At 40.0% G+C, this 26,800-nt stretch overlaps 1 protein-coding gene and 1 long non-coding RNA gene across 2 annotated transcripts; one reads left to right on the top strand and one right to left on the bottom strand.

Annotated features, from left to right (window-relative positions):
• Positions 1-1,044: 1,044 nt before the first annotated feature.
• On the bottom strand, positions 1,045-26,027 carry LOC107317179. The gene is made up of 3 exons (XR_001556762.2): positions 25,982-26,027; positions 25,794-25,868; positions 1,045-1,647 (listed from the first exon to the last, which is right to left on the bottom strand). It is a non-coding gene; the product is annotated as an uncharacterized LOC107317179 (long non-coding RNA).
• On the top strand, positions 3,537-10,280 carry RGS13 (regulator of G protein signaling 13). The gene is made up of 5 exons (XM_015869530.2): positions 3,537-3,714; positions 4,641-4,709; positions 7,362-7,423; positions 9,022-9,188; positions 9,804-10,280. The coding sequence occupies exons 2-5, from the start codon at positions 4,645-4,647 to the stop codon at positions 10,017-10,019; spliced, it is 510 nt and encodes a 169-aa protein (XP_015725016.1). The 5' UTR covers positions 3,537-3,714; positions 4,641-4,644; the 3' UTR covers positions 10,020-10,280.
• Positions 26,028-26,800: the final 773 nt, after the last annotated feature.

The following is a 26,800-nucleotide window of genomic DNA, read 5'->3' as shown; positions in this document are numbered from 1 at the left end:
CAAACTACAATAATTCTCTTAATGAGGGCATTGCCACAGAGAATGAGCGCCTTCAAAATGAATCCACCTACACAATGCCCATGTAAATATCCTTGCATACTGCTGAGACGTGTGAGCTTGCTAACAGGAGCCTGACAAAGTGCTGTAGGGGCACACAGTGCTTCGTACCCAACCACAGCATCCACCTCTCTGAAGCCTGATTGAATGGCAGGGCTGAATGTTCTTGTTCAAAGCACTGCAAGCACCCAGTCACATGATTTCCTCCTCTGCCTTACCAGTTGCAGAATGTCACCCTCACACAATGACATCATGGCTTTTAGGAAGAAAAAGGGAAGAGAAAGGTTAAAGCATACGATAGAGAGAAGGTTTTCAGAAGTCCTATCTAGACTTTTCAGCCATACTCCAGACTGCTTTCTCTAAGCAGGTGGTTATTTAAGTACACAGATATTGGTGACAACATAAGACTTGTCAAACTCCATGGGCAAAACCTGAAGAAGTCATAACTATGGAAACAATTCCCACTCCTCAGGTTAGCAAGCTATGCTCTACAAGCAGAGTATATTTTCACTACCCATTTAATAGCAGACAACTGTTGTTGTCTTGTTGTCTGTTGCCCTGAGAAAGGATGTTTGTTACTTGCTGATCTTAACTTTTCTTGAGGTTACTTTCAAATATATGGCAAGAAAGTTCCCAACAAAGGAACTGGTCCCAGCCGTGGCTGGTTGAAGCCACAATGTAAGATATAGCCTAGAACATATGACCGTCCTCTAGAAAACTCAGTGGCCATAGTAAGTAAAATGCAAGACTTTTGACCCATTTTTCTTTTATATGCTATGTGCACTCACTGAATAGAACACAGATCAGAGCATCTATTTTCTGTGCTCCTCAAGGAAAAACAAAAGCCTCCCAGTGCCTTTTCTCACATGTAGGTCTACATCAACTGGCACGCTTTCAGTGCTCCTATTTACCTGCCTTTGTAGGACAGAGCCTCAAGGATGTGAATACAAGGCAAGCCCAGGCAAGCAGTGTTCCTGCATTCACAAATGCCAGCATGTGGGTGTACTGCAGGAGAAAAAGGAGGCTGAGTAGAAGTGTACAAGCAATGGAGCATGTGGGTGGATGGAAAGAGCGGGTACAACACAGAGAATGAGGCAGACAGGACTTCCAAGTTCACTGGTGTGAAACAGGTTCAGGTAGGCGAGGTGCTTAATGAGCAAGAGGAGCATTAAAATAGAAACCCAAACAGGAAAGACTGACTGTAACAGCAAAAGAAGAATAAAGAGAAAGCATGAGGATTAATAAGGATACTATTTAATGAGCAAACATGGGAAAGAATGGAAAGAAATATAAAGCTTTGAGCAAGAGCTTGTCTGGAAGCATTATTATTGCTGACAAGAAAAGAATTGCAATAAAAATAGTCATCAATTAACAGCTAGTTTAGACAATATATTTAATCCTTGGAAAAAGAACTGGCCAGAGTAAGTGACAACCAGTTCTGGCTTGATAGTTGTTTCTCTCTCCATCACTGGCTTTTCTGTTTCCTTCACTTTATTTTCTTCCTCTAAAGCATGTCCTGCTCAAGTACTGCATGAACTAGGCAGTCACTGGCTCCTACACAGCACATGCCTTTACAACATCGCAGTTATTCTGTGCCCTTATGCGTGCAATCTAAGGTTTCAAATAAACAAGGCTGTATAAGAAGCCATGTTAGACAGCCTGTCCAGCAAAAGCCTTAGCTATGTGCTTGCCTCCTTCTCTCTCCTGGCTGGATAAGAAACCCCTTTCAGACTAGATAATGCCATTCACTACAATCAAAGGGTTTCCCCAGAGCCTGCAGAAACCTACACTCACCCACATGAGATCTATTTGAACTGGTACAAAGAAGATTACTTGCACCTTTTCCTTCAGAGTGATGTCAGATGACATCTAGTGGAATAGCTATGTAATAGGAGGGAGGGCATAATACAGGCTTGATCAGACAACTTGTCATTGAAGCATGTTGTGTTCTTTTTGTAGTTAGTGTAATATGTTTGATCACAATGTCACTAATTACTCATGAACAATACTTAGTCACTACATAGTTTAAGTTTACTATGAGATGATCTTGCCAAAATAAGATATTTAAGGTTATACAAAAGAACTTTCAGATACACACGCATACAAAGCCAGCCTTCCCCTCCTGACCCTGACATGGTTACATGCTTACAGGTTCACTGGCCTGGCATACAGATGCTATGAGTCAAAATAGAACAGGCTGCTCAGGGAGGTGGTGGAGTCAACAGACCTGGATGTGATCAAGAAATATTTAGATATTGTACCAGGGGGGACAGGGTTTGGTGAGAAATATTGGTGATAGGTGGACAGTCAGACTGGATGTTCTCAGAGGTCTGTTCTGACTATAGAGAATCTATGAAAGCTTACGCTGGAGCTCAAAAATAGGTAATGCTCTAGATTGGTATCACATCTTGTACACAATACCCTCATGTCTTAGATTCATTTATCAGACAGGTAATTCCTCTGCAAGTATCATAGCCGTGTGATGACTTCTTCAATTAATAATCTGTGGAAAGCACAGGTCGTATGCCTTAATAAAGTTTGTGAATTATTACAAAAAATAGTGTTGCCTGATAACCCCCACCCCACTCATCAAACATTTGTATGTACCAGCTGAAATCGGCTCCTGCAGCCTCCAAATAGCCAGCTGAATTACCAAAAAGAAAAAAAAGAAAAGTGATGACGTACGTGTGCTACCATTTGCAACAGAGAATAGGGCACAAATGTAGTCAAGGTCACAGGCTGTACTTGTGACATTCAGCCAATGCAAAATTGGCACACTTTGCACGAGGGCACGTTGTAGCTTTGTGTGCTGGATCTGTTTTGTTTATAGAATAACATCACCGCCAGCAGTAACAAGTGACAAACTGATGGAGTACAGGCTACATACTTCTGTGGAATGAAGAAAATCCAAGGATAAAGATAAAATATTTTAAAAAAAACCTAAGATCAGCACACTTTGTTCCTTGGCCTATTCAGAAACACTTTCTATGTAAAGAGAATTATGAAGCCTTGGTTGTCTGGAGAGCAAATGCATGCACACAGCCAGCTCTGGGGCACTGCATTTTCTTTCAAACCTCAAACCCTGTTTTATAACGTTACTCAGAGCAACAATATCTCATGTAATGTGAGTCCTCCATGCGCCTTAACAAAAATAAAGTTAATGAATGACACTTTGAATATAGATGGAAGTAGCTGAATTACTGCTGCATCTCATATTTTGAGGGAATTGCCATGCAGTACCAACTACAGGTTTCAAAGGTTGTGTTTTGTGTGTTTTTCAGTGACCTGTGAGCATAACATGAAGATATGCAAAATAAGAGGACACTAGGTAGACTAAAACAAGGCAATGGGAATGGCTGATAATCATACACCAGAATTTAATGTGTAACGACTTTAAATATAGAATATTGCTTTGTTCTAAAACGTCCCTTATATGCAGAAGGTGAGATCACAGTGAATACTAGTGATATGAATAGGCAAACGTAGAGGAAGTTATACAGAAAACAAGCAGAGCATAGTTCGGAGAATTCCACAAAAGTAGGAAATGAGCAACAGTCACTGGCAGTTCTACAGGGCTGCGGGAGCACAAACAGCCTGGCTGCAGTACCACGCACAGGGAAGTTAAGAAGCTTCGATATCCTGTAGGAAATCTACTGGGTAAGATTCTCACGTAATACCAAACTGGATTTGGACATTAATAAGACTAAGCTCAGGATCATTTCACAAGTACAGAAGATATAATCTCATTTTGTGTTTGATCATGTTTGAGTTGGAAGGAAAACTAGGCTGCCAGAATAGTATATGCCAGTCAAACCCAAACCTGAAAGAAACTATGAACTAAAATAGATAATGTGCAAGATAATTGATTTGCTTTCAGGCAGATCTATGCAAACTCACTCTCCATCCCTTGCAAGCTTTGCACAGTGTTTGATCTCTCTTTAAAGAAAACAGAGAGGGGTATAATCTGGGTCAGAAAACATTGATGGGGTTTCTGTTATGCTTTTCTGTTGTTGTGTTTCTTGTGTGTTTGGTTGTTTGGTTGTTTTCCTGTGTGTATGTGAATATATTCTTAACAACCTTGTCCTTAGTACAGATCATACCTGCTCTCACGAATATCATCTCTATATGAAAGAAAAAGACCAGTTTTTAATCAGAATTTATTAGCCGTAACTGCGGGGCAAATTAGTGCCTCATAATTAAGTTACTGAACATTGTCCAGTTCACATTGAGCTCTGATTCTTGATCCAGGTGTACTTGTCCTTTCAGAAAAGAAATAGCCACCTGTTTCACTTCTCCTTTTAGTGAGGTTCTTTTCACAGTTGGGAAGGAAGAGAAATACCAGCTCTATTTCTTTCTCCCTTTAGAAATATTTGTTAAACTGCCTACATTTTTGCATGCTACAAAAATACATTTTGGAGTACTGGTAATTTTAAAATAAAAGATGATAAAGATTAGATGTCCAAAATAATTATACTGATAGAGCAGGCAGCGCTGCGACATGGGAGACTGAATTACAAGCAGAATTTTAAGATAGTCAGCTATCAGTATAGGAGGTTTAAAACTCACATAGTTCTCATGTTTAGGAGAATGAGTCCAAATATTTGCTGGCTTTGCAAGACATTCAGAGCAGAAGAAAATAGGATCATTTCTAGGTAAGTAATGACAAAGTTCTTACATTCCGCAGTACATGCGGCTCTCTGAATAGGACAGAGATGTAAAACCCAGAGGATTCACTATGAGTTTCCTTTACAAGCCTAAAATCACGCAGATGCATGCAGCATCTTCACAACTGCTCCAGCTGACCACCTGCAATGCAGCTAATTGCTTTGCAGTATAGCAAGTGTACATTAGCAATTTGCTATTGGAAGTGGCGTGCATCCTAGATGGGAGTTTTAGTTTAAGTATTTAGGCACAGGCCTGAGCTAATCCTTGGTTTAATCCCAGGTTTATGCTCCAAAAGAATTTGGAAGTTCAATTTTGTGCCAAATCTTTTGAAGAATTCAGACTAATGGGAGAAACTGAATACATGTCATGTGGGTTCTTCCATACATGAAGCTGTGCTGTAGAGTGGAAAAGAGAAGCAGCAGTGCCACCTGCAAGTCATCAGCTGCATCCAAACTCTATAGAGGCCAGGCATAGCCAGAAGTTTTGGTCAGCATGTCATACATCAGGGTGGCTAAAAAGCTTCTATTCAACACGGCCAACAAAGAACTGGTACTAGCTTGTACACTGTACTTATTTAATGACTGGATAAAAATACATCCTCCATAGAAGTATTGAGGAGTTTCTGCTGACTGTCATTTGTGTGAGGCTAAGTGACAGCTCAGCAGAAATCCAGAGTGCATTTCCAGAAGGGTCTCCTGAACATGGACTTCTACACAACAGTGGCTCAGCCTGTGGGAAACTGATGCTGCGCAGCCAGGGAAATCCCACACGCTGGGGAGGACATAACAAGCAAACTACAGCTCCCACGAGGCCTGGCAGTAGCATTTGGTGTATTAAATATTGGAGTCCAAGCCTCATATCTTTGGAGAATACTCACATTTCTCAGTGTAATAGATATTCTCTGGCAATTTGAATCATCTTGCCAATTAACGCTGAGAAAACTTCACAGTCAGCACAGCAGCTATGAGAGTGGCATTAATAACACATGCTCACATTTCCCTTAGTAACGTTCATGATTTTAAAAGGGAAGACAAGAAAAAGAGTAAAAAGCTTTTCCTCCATGTCAGCTGCCCCATCAGGTAATGTTCTTTCTGCTTCAAAGATTAATGCTAAATGCAAATAATCAGACATGGAAATAAGGTGGCCCAGCTGATGATGCTCAGTGAGACGGACGAGACTGTCACTTGTTCTATATACAAATGCTATTGCTGACAGGAGTGAAAAATTAACTGCATCAGTAACACTGACGATGACTCAGGAGTGGCTCCCAAGGAAAGGGAGTGTTCAGATGAATAAAGATTCTCACCTCACATAATAACAAGTTTCCATAGATGAGAGCCACTAACGCATGGGAGGGGGGAAGAGCTTTGGATGAGAATTGAGCACTCAAGCAAGAACTACTAACCCTGTAATTTGATATGGGTAGGATTTGTATTAATATATTTCTGATCACACAAACCTGACACAATAATCACTATGCCTCAGTACACTCAGTCAGAGATTCTATCAAATTAAAGATGAAAGGGTAATCATCAGTTTTCAAAACCATAAAACACTCCTGATGCCTGTAGTGCAGCAGAAGCCTATGAAGCCGCACACAGCATTCATACTTAAGATGATTTTGCTTTTAATTAAGGAGATATGTGAATATTTCTCTTCTGAGATGCTAAGTATCTTTCACATGCTACAGTTCTAGAATCACTAAAGCTATACCTCATGCAAAAAGGGAGCACTCGGAGAAGCTCTCTCTTCCCAATTCTGGCTGACTCATAGTGGAAAGCACTCACTGGAATACATCCCTGTGTTTTCTTCTACTAACATAAGCAGGAGCATTTTTTCCAAGTTACTAGTGTTGAGCTCCTAAAATTGCAAGGTTTAAAAATCAGTTGGTCTAAGTGGAGCAACATGCACATGTCTGGCCATCAAACATTTGTTTTACCTTACTGTGTTTAGTCTCTCACCTCACTGCTTCCATACTTTTTCCCCCAGAGTCAGGCAGGAAACTCCTACAATCTTATGAAATTGCCATTTGAGCATAACACATCAAAGAAATCTCGTTTCATCTTCAAGAACTGTTTCCAAATTAGTAATAGCATGTCCTACTGTACTGTAAACAACTGGAGAGAGATGGAGAGGATGTACCTTACAGCTGAGGTTAGGCTTTCAGTATTTATGTTAGTTTTGGAGCTCATTTTCAGCTCCCAACTGATAAGTCAACTGCAACTTGGACAAGAAGGGTCTTTAAAAATTACAGTAAGAATTTGAGCCCCTAAAAGTCTTTGCGACTAAATACCAGTGTCAACACTGCATAATCAACCACATAATTCCCATCCCAAACAGGTGACAATCTAGGAAGTCACTACTTATCTTGTGCTTAACCTAAGCACAGCTCTAAATTAGTAAATACTATTTTCAGAGGAATTAGAAAGGAACACCAAGATGGAACTATCTGCTATTGAAGAGAAAACATGCTTAGTAAGCATAAGACGTAAGATACACAGAAAAGCTCTTTCAAATGCAAGATTCATACATCTCACTTAAAATAGGTGACATTTTTCAATTACTAATTATATTTGACTTTATAGAATTAGCTCTGGCTCAAACACATAATAATCTCCTCTTTTTTTTTCCCCCTAAAGGCTGTCTTTGGATGAAGTGCTACAGTGGTCCCAGTCTTTTGAGAAACTGATAACAAGTAAACGTAAGTAAATGCACATTAGTATCCCAGTTGGATTACTGAAAGAGCTTCTTATGGAGCACAATCAGTAAGACAAGCAGTATGCTGTGTTCTTTATCTTACATGCAGCTACTGAAAAACAGCTTAGGGGGCTGTGTTTACCATGCAGCACACCGAAGAAACCGAAAGCAAAAGTGGCTTTGCAAACCTCGTGTGCAGCCAAGACACCGTAGCTAATGCTACTTCTGTACAGCATAATGCCATGCAAGGCAACTCGGACCCTCACCTCAGATGCAGAAAGAACTGTAGCCACAGCAGACAATCTGAGTATTCCCCTCCACTTTCCTTTTGCCTCATTCAAAGCTCATGGCTGGCAATCTGACTGAAATATCGCTGCTGAACTTTCACATTCACCAGGCAGTCAAAGTTATGTCACAGCAAAGACCTCTTACAATGATTTCTGAGAGCAGCCTTTATTTTGAAACTAAGAGAAGTATGAGAGCAAGGAGAGGAACAGAATGAGGATTTGTAACAGCTATGAAGAAAAATGCAGAATTTACAATTAAAACACTTAACAGCAAACGACTTGGCCTGCTACACTCTATAGGGAAACCACAGGGAGAAAGAGCAACAACTGGGTGCCAGTCCATGGTTACTGCTACATCACAGCATATCATCTTTAGCCGAGTGAAAGCTCAGAATTCTGCACCAGCAGGACAGCTTGGTTTAAGTTAAACACCTGTGGCTTCCAGCAGTACTCAGACAGTGCCTAGCATAGACTTTAGTGCTCCTCAATAGCAATATGCCAAAGTTTAAAGGAAGCTCTGCACACACAGCAAAAAGCAATGTCTATGTAGAGGGTGAATTAGTGCATTTGATTTCCCACTTTGATACCATCTTTCACAGAATCACAGAATGACCCGGGTTGGAAGGGACCTCAAGGATCATGTAGTTCCAACCCCCTGCCTGGCAGGGCCACCAAACATACACCTTTACTAGATCAGGTTGCCCAGGGCCCCGTCCAACCTGGCCTTGAACACCTCCAAGGACGGGGCATCCACAACCTCACTGGGCAGCCTGTTCCAGGACCTAACCACTCTCCTAGTAAAGAACTTTCCCCTAACATCCAACCTAAATCTTCTTTCCTTTAACTTAAAACCATTTCCCCTAGTCCTGCTATTATCAGCCCTTTCGAAGAGTTTACTCCCCTCCTGGGAGTAAGTTCCCTTCAGGTACTGAAAGGCTGCAATGAGGTCACCCCGCAACCTTCTCTTCTCCAGGCTGAACAAACTCAACTCCCTCAGCCTGTCCTCATAGGGGAGGTACTCCAGCCCCCTGATCATCTTCGTGGCCCTCCTCTGGACCCTTTCCAAAATCTCCATTTCTTTTTTGTACTGAGGGCTCCACACCTGGACACAGTACTCCAGACGGGGCCTCACAAGAGCCGAGTTTCTTTCAATATCTTTCAATATATTCTTTCAATTCTTTCAATAAGAATATTTAGAGATGTTGAACAGAGTTATACGCACCACCTTCTAAATATCCCTTCTACCTTCAAAAGCCTCTCAAGGTAATAAACGTGGTATGCTGTATATGAAGTTTGGCTTTCAAAACATTTACAGATGGACCTATGATCTACAAGACCTACTTGAAGACAGAGCACAGTGAAGAAAACATAGACTTCTGGCTTGCTTGTGAAGCTTATAAGAAGATCACATCACAAAGAAAAAGGATTTATGTGGCCAGGAAACTTTTTGCAAGTTACATTCAACCCCAGGCTCCAAAAGAGGTGACATACCCTAATATGAGCTTTTTATTTCCTCTGTTGTACAGTCTGAAGCTTACAAAATGCAACAGATACCTAGAACTTCTCATGAAGTGATTGAAGGCTCCAGTTCATCCTCCCAAAACTTGTCTTCACTGCTTTGTCAATAGTAGTTCATATGTATATATACACACACACACCATATATACATGTATGCACACAGCTAGATTAGGACCCAAATTCATTTATCTTTATGTTCTTTAAAAGAGTCTGATCCATGGGCCACTTAACTCACTACAATAGATCCTGAACAGCGCCATTCCCACATGCAAATATTAATCTGGCCTTTGCAAGAGTAAACAGAAATCAAAAGAAGAACTCCACTCAGCCCAATCCTCCAAGTCTGCCAGGCTTTTGCTCCCCAAAGGAGCAATTTCCCCATCCAGCTGCAAAGATAATGGATTTTTCCTGACATTATGAGGAAAGATACTGCTGCAATAAGAAATATTAAGCTCTGATTTGAAAATAAAGGATACATAAAACTAGAGAAATAAAAGTCACTCAGTACAGTTCATCTAACTTCAGCCCTCCTTTGCAAATATTGAATGATACTTCAGTAATGCTGATTTGTGCTTTCAGATTAATATTGACAGCCCGGTGAAGAAATCCATTATCAAGAACGTACAAGAACCAACACAGTCCTGCTTTGATGAAGCACAACAAGAAGTTTATATACACATGGAAAGAGATTCCTACCCTCGATTTCTTGAGTCAAAGTTCTATCAACAGCTCAAATACAGACTCCAAACTGATAGCATTAAAGAGAAGGGAAGAAAACTTGCTCCTCTAGCCTGAGTTTCTAAGACTTAAAGTAAACAACAACAAATCACAGTAGACTAGTACTTATATAATCATCTGTTATACTGTTCTGCTGATGTTAGAATTGATGAAGAACTACTTTCCCTCTTTTCCCATGGAAATGTTCTAGTTTGGCTTCCCCCAAATGATTTGGCTGCATATAACTTAGAGGAAAGAAATACCTGCATTGCTGCATTCACCACTTTTTTGTTGTTGTTTTACTTCTATATTCTGCCACAATAAAAGAAATGAACCAAAGATATTGTGAAGTACATCTTTAACTTCAAGTCACAAGGCAGATTTATTTCACAGTTCTCTGTTGAATTATGGTATACAACATATGTCACAAAGGTACTTGGTTCACATATCTATATACTGCACAGCTTGTGCCAGTGAATTTATCTTCTGTGATACAACTCATAAGATCCTTTCTTCTGGATACAGACACACAGATACTTTCCTTCCTCTTCAGGTTCCTTAATGACTAGATAGGAGCACAGCTTATCTTTGAATATTGTCCTATAGCACAAACATCTGTCTCTTGGTTTACCACAGTAAGCTTTTATTCTCTTTTTTTTCTCCTCTTCAACCAGAATGGATAAGCCCGTTCCTTACAAGACAAGCATGAAAACACGGATCAGCACAGACATACAAGGAAAAGAAATTCCTTTTATAGCATCTATCTTATATCAAGTAGGAACTACATCTGCTCTATACTTCCTAATCTAGTCCAATAAGATGTATGAACATATTCAGGTAGTCCCTCCCAAAATTAGGTACATCACTGTGTACTTGCGTAGAGCAGAATAAAGCAATTCTAAACATGGCCTATTGTAGCACAGAAAGCATTAAGGTAACCTCAGTATTGTAAAGAAAGACTGTACTCATCCTACATAAAAACCATTATCCTAGATAGGTGGGAACATTTAGCTCATAAAAATCATAATCAACAAGGGCACCACATTTTGACACATGTTGGTCTTGAGCTCAGTAGACACTGCAGATGCCATAAGACTCAGAGCAAAGAAATGCGGCAGGAACTTTTTGGAAGCAAAACCTGCAGGGAAACAGACCTGTGACAAAAGCCCAAGAAACTGAAATGAGCACACACTGGGTTAGTCAGGCAGCATGCTGGTGCATCTTAGCTTTCCCCCTGCACCAAAGAGATTATCCAGAAGCAAAAATGCTCTCTGACAAATCAGAAGACCCACAGACACAGGAAGTTAGTTTTCCCCATAAAATGTTTGGTGTTTGTTTTGCAAATAAGCCATGTATCTAACAACACATACTCCTGGCTGCCTTATTGATTTTACATTGATTGAGGAATTCCTTCTGGAAGTGAAAGAGCTGGGAAAGTTTTCCTTGCCCCCCCAGCTAGAAAAAAAAATCACTCTTTTCCTAAAACAGATTAATTGTTAACAGGTGAAGATCTCTTGCTCAGTTTGTGTTTTGTGTTACTAGCTGCTCAGCAATAACAGTTTATTTCATCAAGTCACATGATTCATAACAACAGTAACTAAAGGCAGCAAGCAATAATTTGCTGCTTTTAACAGCCTCATTAATAGCAAGCTCAGATGCGCTTTCCACTAGCAGACAACACTAAAATGTGTTTGCTCACATTAATCACTGTAATACGCTGTTAAGATCGAAAAAAACTTGAAAAAGATGAGTTGGCAGAACTCTCTCATTCTAACATAGTAAAAGCACAAAATAAGGTTAAAAAAAATAAATCAAAAATGGTGGCTAACTTTCTTCAAAGTTAAGTAAGAAACAGATTAGTAAAAAGCTTTCTATTAACTATATCCAATCATGGAAACCAGTGGCCTAATAGGGGCTATTATTGGATTTGCTGGAGCTTATGTTCCCAGAGCAAATCAAAGTGACTGTGGTATTTTCAAGCACTGTCAAATATATCATGCCAAGCACCCTTGCAATCACAGGTCCCTTCAGGAATTATGTTTGGCCTAATATTCACTAGACAAAGGAGAAAGGGTGCAACCTAAGAAAAATAACATTTTCCTGCATACTCTAATTAGACAACTGGATTACATGGGTAAGGCATTTCCCATTCAGAGGCTGCATCCTAACACAAGCACAATCAACATCTGCAAATGAAGCTTCAGCGGTGCTTATTTCTCTCTCAGTGGAACCATACATTTCAAAAGTTGTCATGTAGCACTGGGTAACTGTACAGATTTAAAGGATAGCCCTCTGTGTATGTATATATAGATCGCATACAAACATATACTTTTTTTAATATATGCTCTACAATGTAATTACATTACATTTAAATGCTCTATCACGTGTGTCCTATGCAGTATTCCTCAGCCCACACACCTGCAGAATTAATGAATTGATTACCAACAAGTATTCTATCCCCCAACTTCTTCCTCCTCTAAAACACCAAGATTAGTCTCATGTTACTTCAAGAGGGTGGCTTGGGTTTCCTGCAGCCAGCTACCTGACATGATGCTCTTGTTTCTTTCACATCCGTCCTCACAGACACTGGAACAGCTGCAATCCTACGGGTTCTCCGCTGCGCCACTATGCAACTAAGAACAAAAACATTTGCATCCAATGTGATGAAGGGCTTCTGTGGCACTCACAAGAGCTCGATCAGAACAAGCCTTAAGAAGCTGCAAGAACACACATCCTATTTCCTGTCCAAATAACTTGGTACCACCTGGCACAGAGAATACTTTTTATTTTTGCTCTCTGCAATAGAGAGCTAATTGAGAGCTGCCCAAATTTCCAGCAAATTAAAACTGAACAAGTACCAATGAACATCAATTATCAGGTTATCCTCCAAACAACATTCAGAACATGCTGAAAAGATAGGGAAGAGATGAGGCTGCAGGCCCTTCTCCACAGCTGTGTGCCTTTGGGGTTCATTTACTCTGCAGATTCTCAGGCTGCCTTTCTCACTGGGAAGGAAGTTAGCAAACTTGAATGTAAAAGCCAATGTAAGCTGTGATATAAGGCTCTGCTGGTAGAAAGGCCTGAAGTACAATGTGAAAGCACAGCTGAAAGATTGCATATCATTAACATCAGAAGTGCCAATAACCAGAAATGACAAATCATCATTTTATTTGCCAAGTCCTGAAGAAAAATTGCTTACATCTAATGACAGATTTCAACAGCTGCCCCTGGCTCCTATCAGTAGCAGACTGGTAAGTCAGATTTCCCAGAACATCCATCACTGGGGCTATTGCTACACGTAGCACCAGCCAAGGCAAATAGGGTTTTCTCCCACACTCCTTGTCTGCAAACGGCAATTCCAGTAATCACCTCAGTAACAACAGGTGAGCAAATAAGAACAAGGTATTTAATTTTTCCTCAGAAGAAATAGTTACATGCTCTATGAAGGTATTTCCTTCTTATAACATCATCATCTGCTTTGCCTTTCCTTAGCAGGTGAAGGTGGTCAGCACAGAACTGTAATCTGACTTGCATCAGAAAGGGGAAGAAGATAACTTGCTACTCAAAGTACAAAAAGCAGCTCTTCATGCACTTGCAGCTATTACCATTCACATGCTCTGGTAATAGCTCATATGCTCTTCTCAACACTAGAAACATCACTGTTTCCTGCTAATCACTATCTGCCAAAAGTCCAATAAATGCTTAGCTTTTAGTCTCACCATTTCAAGTCCTCAACTTGGAAAAACAAATATCAAAAGAATCATCTAGAAATCACTCATCTCCAAACCCTTGGCCATGTTTTTACTGTTTTGTCAGCATAAATGTATGTTTTCTACAGGTGCCACCAGTAATCTGTGACAATCTCTTTAGCATAGGACAGCTCTATGGGAGCACCAGGCCCAAGCCAGCAGCCAAGTGGCTTCAGAGGTCAACTCTGAGGTGCTCACAGGGAGCAATTGCAGGACAGTGATGAAGAACAAATCTTCATCAAACACAGCTCCAGGATGCAAACATAGCAACAGTTCCACAGAACAATTACAGCAGGCCTGCTTTAGTTAATCATACTACCATAAAGGCTGGAAATATCTAAGATCATTCAGCCCAAACATCAACTCATTCTCCCATGTCCAATTGACTTCAATTTTGGCTGTATCAGTGTGGCAGTTACTTCCTAGCAACATGGTTAATGCTGAAAATGAAGTAAGCCAGCCTTGTCTTTGCACTTGTAGGTCACTAGATCAATTATTCACCGACTTATAAAACTAGACAGCCTTACACTTAAATTCTGAAGGACAGGAGAAATCCACCTCCGGTATCAGTTACCAAAGAAATAATACAACTTGCTTTTAAAAAAAACAAAAAAAACAAAAAAAAACAATGAAATCAGTTGCTGAGATAATTGTGTTCTGTCTGGTAAACTTGCTAAGGTATAATATTATAACCACCTCAGGGAGCTTTCTGTTTTCAGCCACAGAAGTGACATAAAAAAAAAAAAAAAAGGAAATCTAGCAAACAGATTACCTAGTCTCTCAGCTGTAACAAAAGGGTCAACCAAAGAGTTCAGTGGTAAGCTAATGATTGCTGCAAGACTTTACCTGAACATGCTAATCATATAGCCTCTAGCAAGTTGGATTTACTGATGACTCTACAGCACTACAATGAACCTAATGGTCTAAATAATCTGGGCAATTATTATTAATATTTATTACAAGTTTTGAAGCATTCTTTTCATTTCTGTATCTGTGCTGACTGCTGGCTGTTTGAGCTATATAAAAAAAATAGCTTTCCTACCCAGCATCTAAAGATTTACAAGTGAAGTCAACCAACCAGAAAACATCTACTGCCTTTTGTATAAAGGTGCTAATCTACCCCACCTGCACTTCACAACAGCAAAAGAAAGATCAGTGCCAAGGACCGTCTGGCTCTACTTTATAGCAGCAGCTGAGAGGCTGGTTTGGTAAAAGTACATCTCGTGACTCTGAGGCAGCAAGGCTTTAGCCATGATGTAAATTGAAAGGCTTTCTGGACACAGAGAACTTGACTGTCATATGTTTATATTATGGTAATGCATGCGGTTTTCTTGGAAAAAAATCTCTGAGCATTAGTGCTTTCTGCATTTGAGAACTCATGAAGTAGTAACAGAGCTGAAAAACCAGCAGGTAAGAAACTTAACCAGATATAGGGACATACTGAGTAGGTCATTTCAAAGCTAACACCTATTTATTTCCACGAAAACTACAACAGATATAAAAGTCGCAAAAGCAATTCTTGATAGAGTAAGTTTTCAGCTTAAAAAACACTTTCAACACAGCTGAACACCACCACCAATAACTATGTATTGTTACAGTGATAAACAAGACCATGCTGCCCTTGTAAAAATGAGCAGCAGTAGATGTGACCCACTGTTGGCACTACAAAACGCCATCCACTGCCGCGCTGCGCTCACACCCACTGTTTGGTCTCTACGTTTCTGAAAAGCCCCTGTAGGTTTCTTGGCAAAACACAGCCCTAAAGAAAACAGTGCCACCTCTTCCTCTCCACCTTGCTCTTCACCATGGACCAACATGCAGCCAGCCATAACAAGTGCTTGAGAACATTCCCTCAAGATGTGACATGTGTGCATGCAGCATGACTAAGCCTGTCTCCATAGGCACCAGAATTGCAAGGCAGTGGGATTCTCAGACCGTGCACCTTCTCTCCCCACTGCAACCAACAAGCTGAATGTTGCCCACACAGCCCAAAGGGGAACCTAAGCATAATTTTATACTTGTTGTAACCCATCAGTCACAGCGGCAGTTTAGATGCTGTTACATATGATTCTTGAGTTCCCACAGAAACAATATGGATTAAACCTCAACTATTTAGTATGATGTTCTTCTAAGCTGTGCTACCACTCAAGAAATTATAGCTTCTATTTCAGTACGACTGAATGATTCTGTGTTTTTATATTAGGAAGGCATTTAATACACACAGTTAAAAAAAAACCAAACTAATCAGAGTTAATCATTTAGGTACACAGAAGCATTTAGAGAAGCAATCTGCACCAAATATAAATCAGAAACTTTCCAGACTTCTCTCATTACTTTCCGTTTGAAGAAAAAATACCATTTAAAAACCACAATTAAAATACAACTAGGAGGTTTCAGAAGACAAAATGATTTTAATTAGTATGCTGTTCCTGCAAGACCAGAAATAACAAGAGCTAAAAAAGAATGAAGAGAAACAAAAATATAAAAAGCCTCTTGCTTCCCATTTTGTCTAACATCAAGCTTTCTAAAACCCTCGCAAACAATTTAAAGCCTACCAGATGTGGAGAGTGGAAGTTGTCTTCTCCTTCCCAACTTGCGCTCCCCATTTACTGAAACAGTAAGACCTAAGATTGATCATATTTGGTCCACATGTGTAATTGTATTCATGAAGTAATATGAATGTTTGTATGGGCAGTATTATAAAGGAGAGAATTTGGATCCCATGAAAAAGATCAGAATAGAAGCACAATATCCCTTTGCTTGCCAGTAAAGTCGCTTGTGATCAGTTTTCCATAGCATTATTTTTTTTCTTTTATCTCTACTCTTTTGTTTTTTAGCCAAATAGATTAATTAATTGATGCACATAGATTTGATTGAGGTACAAAGCATACCTGCTTGTAGAGTTAAACCAGCCTTGTCCTAGAATCATAGAATTGTGTTAGAGACTCTCAAAGACCTTCTGGTTCAAACTCCCCCCCCCCCAATCAATCAGGTGCTCACAGACCCATCCAGCCTAACCTTGGATGTCTTCAAGGATGGGGCAACTCGCCACCTCTTTGGGCAGCCTCTGCCAGCACCTTACTGCCTTGACTGGAATAAACTTTTTATATCCAATCTCCATCTTCTCTCCTTAAGTTTGGAGCCATTTCCCCTTGTCCTATCTCAAAGACCCTGTGAAAGAGTCTGTCCCCTTCCTTCTTATAGCCCCCGAAGATACTCTCAGATGAGCCCAGAGCCTTCTCCTCTCTATGTTGAACACCTCTGGCTCTCAGGCTGTTCTTGTAAGCAGAGTCATTTCTGTGGTCTCCTCTCCATCTTAAAGGATGAAGCTGCTGTGCTCAGAGACACCGAGGAAACTAAAGCTGTTACCGTCTCCTGTCCAAAGGGCTCTATCAAGAAGCAATTACACCATTATTTTTGTCATTTCAGCTCATCTACTTACAATCAACATAATTTTGAGTGTGAAGTAAAAGATCTGAAAAGCAATTTACATCAACAAAATTTTGTGACAGTGAGTGATAAAGTTCACTGAAGCTAAAAGCACAAAGCGTACCCTACTTAACTCCAGCACAACTGAAACGGCAGATGCAGCCACACAGAAACAATCCCAGAATAGATTCTCAGATAAGTGAAGAAACAAGAAGCTCCAAAGCGCAAGGGGGAATGTGCCTATACTTGTTGCATGAGTTACGAAAAGAGGAAGAGAAACAAACAGAAAGCAGAGCTTTAAAGGCAAAGGGACAAAGGATGCAGCTTTCAGGTAAAGTAGAACAACTTAAAGCACATAACATTTTATTCCTGTGTGAGTGCTGTGCTAATCCTGACCCATAAACGGGGTCGAACTGGAAAGGACAGGATCTGGGCAAGCAGGGCATAGCAAAAGAAGTTACCTATGGTGTAGAGAAGAGACTTTAAAAGGTATTCTCACAAACAAAGAGAATTTAAAGAACAACACAGATTTGTAAATTAAACCCTTTTACACATTTCCTTTCTGACCTCTTTAATGCTGCATTTATTTCAACTCACAGAGCAATTCCAGTCAGTCATTTCATGTTCAGTTGGAACCACTGCTTACCGCTCATCCGAAACACCCCATGGAGAAGGGAAAACCAAAAACACAATGCACCCCATCATTTCTGTCATGTAACCATGTATGTTATGCTTTCCTCTGTTTCTGAATTCATGCTTTTAAAAGTAACTCTATTGCCAAGCATCATTTTGAAAGCCACCAAAGACATCTGAACAGCATTTTTCAATAGATTAAAGCAGCAAACACATTTGTCACAATAATTAAATCACGCTCCTAAATATAAACTAGACTCCAAAAACAGGCTCATCAACAACACTAAAAGCAATTATAGCCTTTCTGGTGTATATGAAGATTTATTTTTGTACATGTTTCTCAGTTTTCCTTTTCTTCTCTCATCTTTTGAGAAGGATCCCATTAAAATATATGTAAGTCTGACTTCCTTGTTTAACTCCAGAATATAGTTCTTAGGCATGTATACCACAGGTCTGGTGAAACAAATTTTACATCAAGTACAATGATATCCCTACAACTATACCACATCTGCTCGACCTGCTGTTGTAACTCCATTTCCCTGTTCAATACAGACTGTACCAGTCAGCCACTAATCTAATACACCAAAGCACTAAAGCAATTCTACCTACTGACAGATGATGTCAAAACACTCCTATAATTGCAGATTACAGTGTTGAGAATGGGGATGTACAATAACCACTATTGGAGGATGGAGGGGTAAGCAGAACACCCACACGCTTCCTTTACCTTTCAAGTTCTAGAGAGTTTGAACAGGGAGCTGTTTGTTTTCTGCTTGGCTTTTTCTTTTATTTCCTTGGCCCCCATCTGGCCTCATTAAAGTCTCAATTAGTCCAGTTACATTGAGTATACTTGGTGCTGGTTGATGTAGATTCCCCTCTAGTTTTGCTGCATAAGATAAGCCAGCACTCAATCACCTACTGGACATAGTGGCTGTAGAGCTGGCCAGCCTCTTGGACAGCACAATAAAGTCAGTTACCACAGCAAACAGCGGTCAGACATCTTAAAACAGAACAGTAGATATTAGTTGCGTATTATCAGATGGCTGGTACGGGGTGTCTGGTCTCATTTATCCCATTTAGAACATTCTTTGGTGATACCTCTTAACAACCCTAAGAAAGAGTTGGCACAGAGGACGCCGAGCAAAATCTCTGCTTACCCTTCACTAAGAGAACTGGATAATTACTCCTTCTGCCCGAAACGCAGTACAATTATCAGCTACAAGAGCCAGTATGCAACCAGCAGCTGTGGAAGTGGCATTCCAGCTCCCAGTCCTGAAACCTGCACAGCTGTTTTCAAACATAACTTATCTTTGACCTAATAGGCACACTGCTTTCACCACACTAATCCAGTGTTCAGAACACCAAGCCATCACCCCCAAGAGAGACCCTGAATTTTATTCAGTAGCTTGCAGTCATCCCAGGAGTAACATGGAATGGTTGCTGTCACTCAACTTAGCCATTCTCTGTGCAGAAATAGTTTCACTTTCTTATATACAGGCTCTCTCTGTGGAAAGCAGAAAGTCTCAGGCAGAAGGCTGTGTTAATATTATAGGTATATTTGATGTCTGTGCTTTTAATTGAGGTATCAGGATTGTGTGGGATTCAGTTAATGAGCCAAGCTTGAAAAAAAATAACACATCCAAAGATACTCTTTGAATGCTTGTCTATATCCAATTCTTAGAACTTCTTATCTCACATTAATATGCCTGAAGTTCATTAAACTTTGACAGCTTTCTTATAGGAATTCCTCTCACCAGTGATAAGGGGCTCCTAAAAACTGAGAAGTTGCTTTTTTTCCTCCCCTTGGTCCAGATTAGAGTGGAAGGCTGCCAAAACTGCACTTGTCCTTGGCCTTGTCGCAACCCAGTCCACACAAAGCAGCCTGAACAAGTTGTTAACAGCAAAATTCATATTTACCCCTCTTTGTGAAGACTTGCAGATTGTTTAACAGGAGGAAGGTGACGTGGCTAATAGCTAACATAACCAAGAACTGCAATAGGTACATGCACACTGCAGAACACACAGTAGCCAATTGAGCAGCTCATGTTGTTCTAGCACATTAATAAATATTCATTAAGATGCGTCATTTGTGTTCCTTTTTTTAATGATTCTTGAAAAATGTTGCTATCATGTGAGGTATAACTTATTCCTGCCTTACTACTACTGTACACAGCATGCCTCTGCTTCAGGTTTTTCCCACAGCTACCTGAATTCTGGAGACCAGCCAGCTGTTAGTCAGAAATGAATGAATTAGCACCAAGATAAACATATAACAAGAGGAAAAAATATGAACTTAAATAAGCCCAATAGGAGTATGGAAAGAAATGTCTAAATAACAAAGTAATGGAGTTCTATGCAAATAAGAATTGCAGTTCTTTCCCTCCATGAAGTACTGATAACAAAACATATACAGCAAGCAACAAAGAAATAACATCCCACAGTGGTGAGCACAAAAAGTGAATTCAGGCTCCCTTAATTTGGGAAGGAAGCAGTGTGGAAGGGAGTTGTTCATAACTGGCATTCAAGTTCCCCAGATATTTAGGGCCTTCTTTATGAGCTTTCTCATTTAGATCACCAACCCTCTGAACAGTGTGTTTTGTTTTCCTTGTTCCCCCTCCTCCTTCTAGTTGTTACATGCATGACAACCATGCCCATTTCCACTAACAGGAAGCTGAACTGTGTTCCTAATGCAGGTATTCCAGCCCTTCTTGTCTAGTTGGTGATACTAGTTAGCCTTTAAGTTTAGCTATTACCTATACACTGCTTACAGAAATTAACAAGTTATTTTTTTTCCAAAGACTGTAGATACAAGTGTAAAATGCTTTAGTATTTTTGAATATTAACTACTCACTAAGCCCCTCATTCAATATCAATAAATATAAAACCCCACAACAATAATTCCTGAGAAATACCACTATTCTTACTCCAGTTAGGAGAGACAACTTGAACAACACTGCACATGCCAGTGCAAGGCAAGATATATATTCTACAAGGAAGCACTCAGCCCTAAGCTTTGGTGAGGATCCAGGAAGCACAAGTCTTCACAAATAGGGTTCTTGAAAGGGTTTTGCAGAGGCAGACCTTTTCTTCTCAGATGTTATACTTCTTTTCTACAATGTACTGAACCATTTACAAGACTCTGCACCATCATAGTTTCTCAGTAATGATTTAAAGACAGGTATCTAAGTCTTGCTTTGTACCCATTAGAGAGGTTTCACTTTAGCAGCAGTTTTTCCCATCAAACCACTCCCACCCAAAAAGTCATCAGTTCGGAAATTTTGCACAATCAATTGCTCTTGCACTGCTTACAGGAAAAGGGAGCAGAATACAGATGTGTCAGTAAAATTCAGAGCACTTGTAATAAATGTCTCCACTCACTGCTGGGATTTGCATCAACAGGTAGGTTGGACAACGCTATTTCTAGTGCATAGCATAGCATGCACTTTTTCTTCTAGTGTTCTACTCACACAAAGCCACATAAACCACTTCTTCCATCCCTTTGCACCCTCCCCTCTCCATGTGCTCAAGCAATCCAGAATATTGAGGAGACTGTGTAATTAGAGATGCTGTTCCTCATGAAGGTGTCCAAAGAGTGAAATTTTGCACATGGAGTTGTCAAGTGGTGCTTGACAGCACTTAGAGACGTTCCAGTACCACAGGTTTGGAAAGCGGTATTTGACCAGAAGTTTAACAGGAATAAAACACAGAAAGAAGTGTAATGACTCTGGTGTAAGCTGGAATAAATTTCTAATGAGTAAGAGGAACAGATCTGCAGAGTAAGAATAGGTCAGAACTAGTTGGCAGCTTCTCAAGATAGACTATTCTATAGAGTGTTCCAGGAATATTACCAAATAACTTAAGAGTACTGGGCAACTCATTGTGCTGGTGACAGAATAATTAACTTAAAGGAACCAAACCAAGAAAATCAGACATTTCCCTGTTCTAATACTGTTGAAACACTTAACAACCTAACTAAATTTTCAAATGGCAATATTCCCTTAAACTAAGTTGAAATTGCATAGCACCAACTCTGTAATCTAAGGAAGAGAATGTGGTTACTACAATTCTGATGTTTCAATTAATTTGTTATAGCCCACTGGTTCCACAACTGTGGTCTATCAGTAACAGATCAGAAAAATAACCCAAGACCCAGCTCATCCAGCAGTGTTAGCAACAGAAATAAACTAGCGTTTATGAAAAATGTTTGCGTTTCACTTCCATTCAAAAATATAACTTGAAACACAGTATTTTCAAAATCATGCCTTGCTCAAGGCACTGGCTGAGGCTCTCCCTGCTTGGTTTTAGCTGCGTGTTTTCTAGGGCTCACGTACAGGTCCCTGCGAGTCCCCCACTGCACCCTCACTTTCTGATAGAGATGAGCACAGAGATCACTATGCCAGTGTCAGAAAGCACATGCTTTCTGGCTTGACTCACAGAGCACAATTAAGAACATTATTCAAGTGTTAATGAAGACATCACCGGTGTTTAATTGAGGGTGAGAACAAGCCAGGAATGACAACCATCAGTTTTGTGTTTCTCAGGAGAGGTACCATAGGCTACAAGGTCCTACAGTGGCTCATTCAAATCCAGATTTCCTATACAGATACACAGTGCTTGGAGCCAGGGCAGCTGAAGTGTTCAGCTGAGGAGAAACTTACTTTGGGAAAGAGTGAAAACTCGCAACTAAAAGCCATGCGGATTTTTCCTCGAGTTTATGGAGAAGTTAAGGCAAAAGGAATGGAAAGACATAGAAAAATCAAACTTCTGTTTTGTTTTAGAAGTTTATTAGTAGGTCTGTAGGTAAACAAGGGCAAAAAAGCCCAGTTCACCAACTGCATCTCTAACTGTAGTAAACCTCAAGGTCACATTTACCACAAATAAAATATGTTATTTATCATACAGATCTGCTGAATGTCATTATGTCCCTTCTCACACCATCAAGAGTTTCCATGAAAATAAAAGTGATAGGCTAAGCAGAAAAAATAAGTGCCATTACTACATAGATCTATCATACTTGTTTGGAAATGGATCCAGCAACACAGATAAATTTAGACACATAACTGAAGAGAACGTCATCCTCATGTTTAAGCGCAGAAGAAACAGACAGGCAAGAACAAGAATCATCTGCCAAACTCCTAGATGAGATGTAAAGATTACCCTAGTCATTTCCTCGTTGCATACAGCACTGTGCTGTTCTCTATCAGATGAGCCAAAACTCAGTTCAAGAGCAACTGACTGCAATTAATTTATATCAAGAACAAGCTTAACATTTCCAGGGAATCCTACATGGGCTACAGAACTTGAAAGAGAAAAGCCAGTAAGGCAAGTGACACGGGCAACACCTACTTACCTCTCTAATTGGAACCAGAAATTAGAAGGGCTACTTACTGTGCAAACAAAGAATTAAAGCAAACAGTGCTGCTTCTGGCAACTAGGAGAAAAGGGTGCCCCCCCCCGCAGTCTTTGTTTGTTTAAATATATTGCTCCGTTTATTCATTTTTCTGTCTTTCAATAGAACCATAGATGTCTTCAGTCAATGGGGCATACTTCCTCCAGTATTCTTGGAAAGAGCTCCACACATTCAGAGAACCTCTTTGTATCACAAACAGGTGCTCAGTGGTGCCTTCAGAAAACCACACCTCCAACCTCTCTCAGGTTTTGTGTACATAATTGTTTCCCTACCTTGAAGCTACAGGAGAAAGAGTGCAGCCAGCAAGTAGTTCCACATAGCCCTAGTCCTGATAAGTAAAGCTGAACCAACTTCAGACCACTTGCAGATCTGGCTGCACTTAAAACATACAAAAGAACCATATGCACACATCATGCACACAGCTTCCTGCAGCTTCACAACTCCAGCAACATACCAATGTAGCTTTGCTGTCTTTCTATGCCAGAAGTAGGAAACATTTCAGAACAGACTGTTCACATTTGCTTGCAGATTTATAACTGGAACATAAATTCTCAGCAGCACTTACTGCTGCTCTGTTTTTCTTTCTCAGATATTATCTCCTGTGACATAATTACAATACATCAAAATGTGTCATTACGTGAAACCTCAGCCAGCAGATAGAGAGCAAAATTGCTTCAAGAAAGGTGAGGAAGGAGAACGATTCATTAAACTCAGGTGGATTTCTGTGACGTGCAAGGAATATGTAGTACTTTTTTGTATCTTTTTCCAACATAAAAGTCACTCCTACACTGACTTTCTATGATTGTTTTCCAAAAGATGGAAAGAAAAAAATACACAATAATTAGCATTTTTAGTGGTGATTTTTCTTTACTGCAAACTTCCAATATTACATCCTACTGACCTTTCTGACTCATTAATTTGTGAGAGGCTTTAAGAACCCTGTTTTTAATTAAGAAAGGACCTACATTCTCTTTTTCCCTTCTCCCTGTTTATGCCCCCACCCCTCCCCAAAAAATACATTATACAAGAAAAAGTGAAGGAAACAAAAACAATCAGCTGGTGTTTGTATCAAATATCACTTGTATAAATGCAGTTTTCAAGTAAAACTGACTTGAATGGAGAAAAGAACACATAGTAATGCTTAAGATAATCAAAACTGGGTAACAGGGCTGCAAATATAAAGAACAGGTACATCAAAGGCATTTTTCTAATTTTGAGCTCTAAAAGCATTCTTCATGAAGGTACACATAACTATGTTATAAAAGTAGCTGCAGAAGTACCAGATTACGCAACAAAATAAACCTATTCCCTTTTGTTGCATTTTACATCATCAGTAACAAAATAAAAACCATCCTTAATTCATGCTACAAGGGATACGTTGTATTTCACATGTTGAACATCACCTCATGCACAACATTATGTTATCAAAATGCTACAGCTCTTAAATGAGGCCCTCCCAGGCTCAGGGTTGGATTTCAAAAGTGAATTACATAAAAACTAGCAAAGCAAGAGACTTGTGCCCAAGTGTTACCATTATTTCTGGTGTAGTCCAAGGAAAAAGTTCCAGCGACACAAGGTATTGCATAAAGAAGCAGCCAGTGCAGATCACTAAGAGCCAGGAGAGCAAAGGAGAAGCCTGTTGGAGCGGACAGGGTAAAGTACAGCAGCACTACTCTTTGACTAATATCCCTGGGCACAGAGCACAGCAGGTAGCAAATGTAGACCTCTGCTACAATCTTTTCTCAGACACAACACAAAGATGGGCTTAAAACAACGAGAACAGAAGAGTGTAATGCTGGGAAATGCTGCTATTCAGACCTTAAGCACCAGCTCCATGAGCCCTACTGAGCTACTAGCTTTAATAAATTACTGAGCAAGGAGTACATTCTGTCCTCCTTGCAGCAGTCTAAATTTAAACTCTTGCTCCCCAAGTGTATTTCTTACCAGTTATGGGAACTATTATAATCAAATCCTTATCAAAGATAATACAAATTTCAAAGAGGAAGCAGAACTGATAAGAGACAACTACTGCGTATTCTGGCCTGATATACCTTATCCTCAAAATGAACTTATGGATCACCCTTAGGGTGCTCTGCAAGAAGCAAGCTTGCTTCACTCATAACCAAATCAGATACAAGTTAGTGCCTATTCTTCAAGATACTCAACTGCTGTACAAAAAATAAATAAATAAAAATGCTGGAAAAAGGCTGCTGGCCTTGCACACAACACTAACACACTGAACCCCAAACAAATACAGTAATGTTCCTTCCCTACAGCTTGGCATATGAGAAGAACAAGGTCACTTCCACCTCAGTCCACTCCTGAGGAAACACTGCTTCCAGGTACTGTGATACTTGGAACAGTATTAGAGCATCCACTCAGAATTTGCTGCCTTAAATTTTGTCTTCTGAGCAGAGCTTACAGCCTTCATTTTAAAACACAGCTACCATTACTGGTAAAGGAAGCGACATTTATCCAGGACACAGAAAACCCACAATCTGCATTTCCCTCTCTGTGAAGTTTTGCAAGACCAAACCCGAGGAAGCTTCTGATAAAATCTGACCAAATATAGTTCATTAAACTCAATTATTTCAGACTATGGTTCTCCACATTGAATCCAACTGCACTTACCTGTAAGACAACATCCAATCGTCTGTACTGGAGAAGTTTACTACAGGAACTGCCTTAGCCTCAGTTGCACATATCCTGTTAGGGAATTAAATGGGTAATTCAGAACAGCTCTTACTGCCTGTATGGTGACAATAAAGGAAAGACGATAGCTATAAATACCCAAAAGGTTATTTATAGAAAAAACTCACCCATACAGAAGCCTTCAGTCTGCTGGGAACCACTAAGGCAATCTCCACCAAGGAGCAATCTCCAAGAGATGCTGCCTTAGTGGTGGTCAGCCCTTAAAAGAGGTCTAGAGGAGATGGAGTCAAGCTCCACCCCTTCTGGGAGCACAGCTTAATTACTCTCACCTGTGCTCCCACAGCTGACCAACACTTGCCTCAGCTGATTAATCAAAGCTTCAGGCTGTGATTACCAATTTCCCATACACTGCCTAAATTACTCAGCTATATATCTTACATAAATACACTCTACAAAAGAAACTCACCATGTTAAAACTTAAAAAACACCTCCTTTCTTCTGAATACATCATCTTCCCCAGCACGAAGCCTCTGGAAACTTCAGCCTTTCTATACAATTGCAGTTACTTGCTCAAATACCAGCTTCTGCATCACCTGTTTACCATTTAGGGCAACTTCAAACCAATAGGAATCCAAGATGGTAATCAGCAGCAGCTGCCACAAGAGTTGTTAGGCTCTCACTGCAGTGAGGCAGGAATTACCAGCACTTTCAAGTTAGGCCATCCTGACTCGAATACCCCAGAGTGCTAATTTTAGATGTGATCATTTTCCTCTAAAAATATGGCATATTTTTCCTGTTATTTCTTCTCAATAATGTTCTCTGATGCGTCCTTTGCTCTACTCTGAAGCATTGCATTTCATTAGGAGTAGATATTCTCAGCACACAAAGAAAACATTGTGTGGAACATGAATTTGCAAGACTTCTTGACATTTGCACCATAATCAGAAAACTAGATAAACCTGAAACAGCCATTCCAGTGCAGATTT

This window comes from Coturnix japonica, chromosome 8 (assembly GCF_001577835.2).
Source record: "Coturnix japonica isolate 7356 chromosome 8, Coturnix japonica 2.1, whole genome shotgun sequence".
Taxonomy (NCBI): domain Eukaryota; kingdom Metazoa; phylum Chordata; class Aves; order Galliformes; family Phasianidae; genus Coturnix; species Coturnix japonica.
The sequence above is the reverse complement of the archived record's forward strand: the minus strand, read 5'-3'. Positions and strand labels throughout refer to the sequence as shown.

Bases quoted from the DNA above. Each gene is read 5' to 3' on its own strand.
- RGS13 (XM_015869530.2), top strand. From the start codon at position 4,645: ATGAGTCCAAATATTTGCTGGCTTTGCAAGACATTCAGAGCAGAAGAA. The intron at 4,710-7,361 runs GTAAGTAATGAC...TTCCCCCTAAAG, and splicing joins GAAAATAGGATCATTTCTAG to GCTGTCTTTGGATGAAGTGC. The intron at 7,424-9,021 runs GTAAGTAAATGC...AAACATTTACAG, and splicing joins GAAACTGATAACAAGTAAAC to ATGGACCTATGATCTACAAG.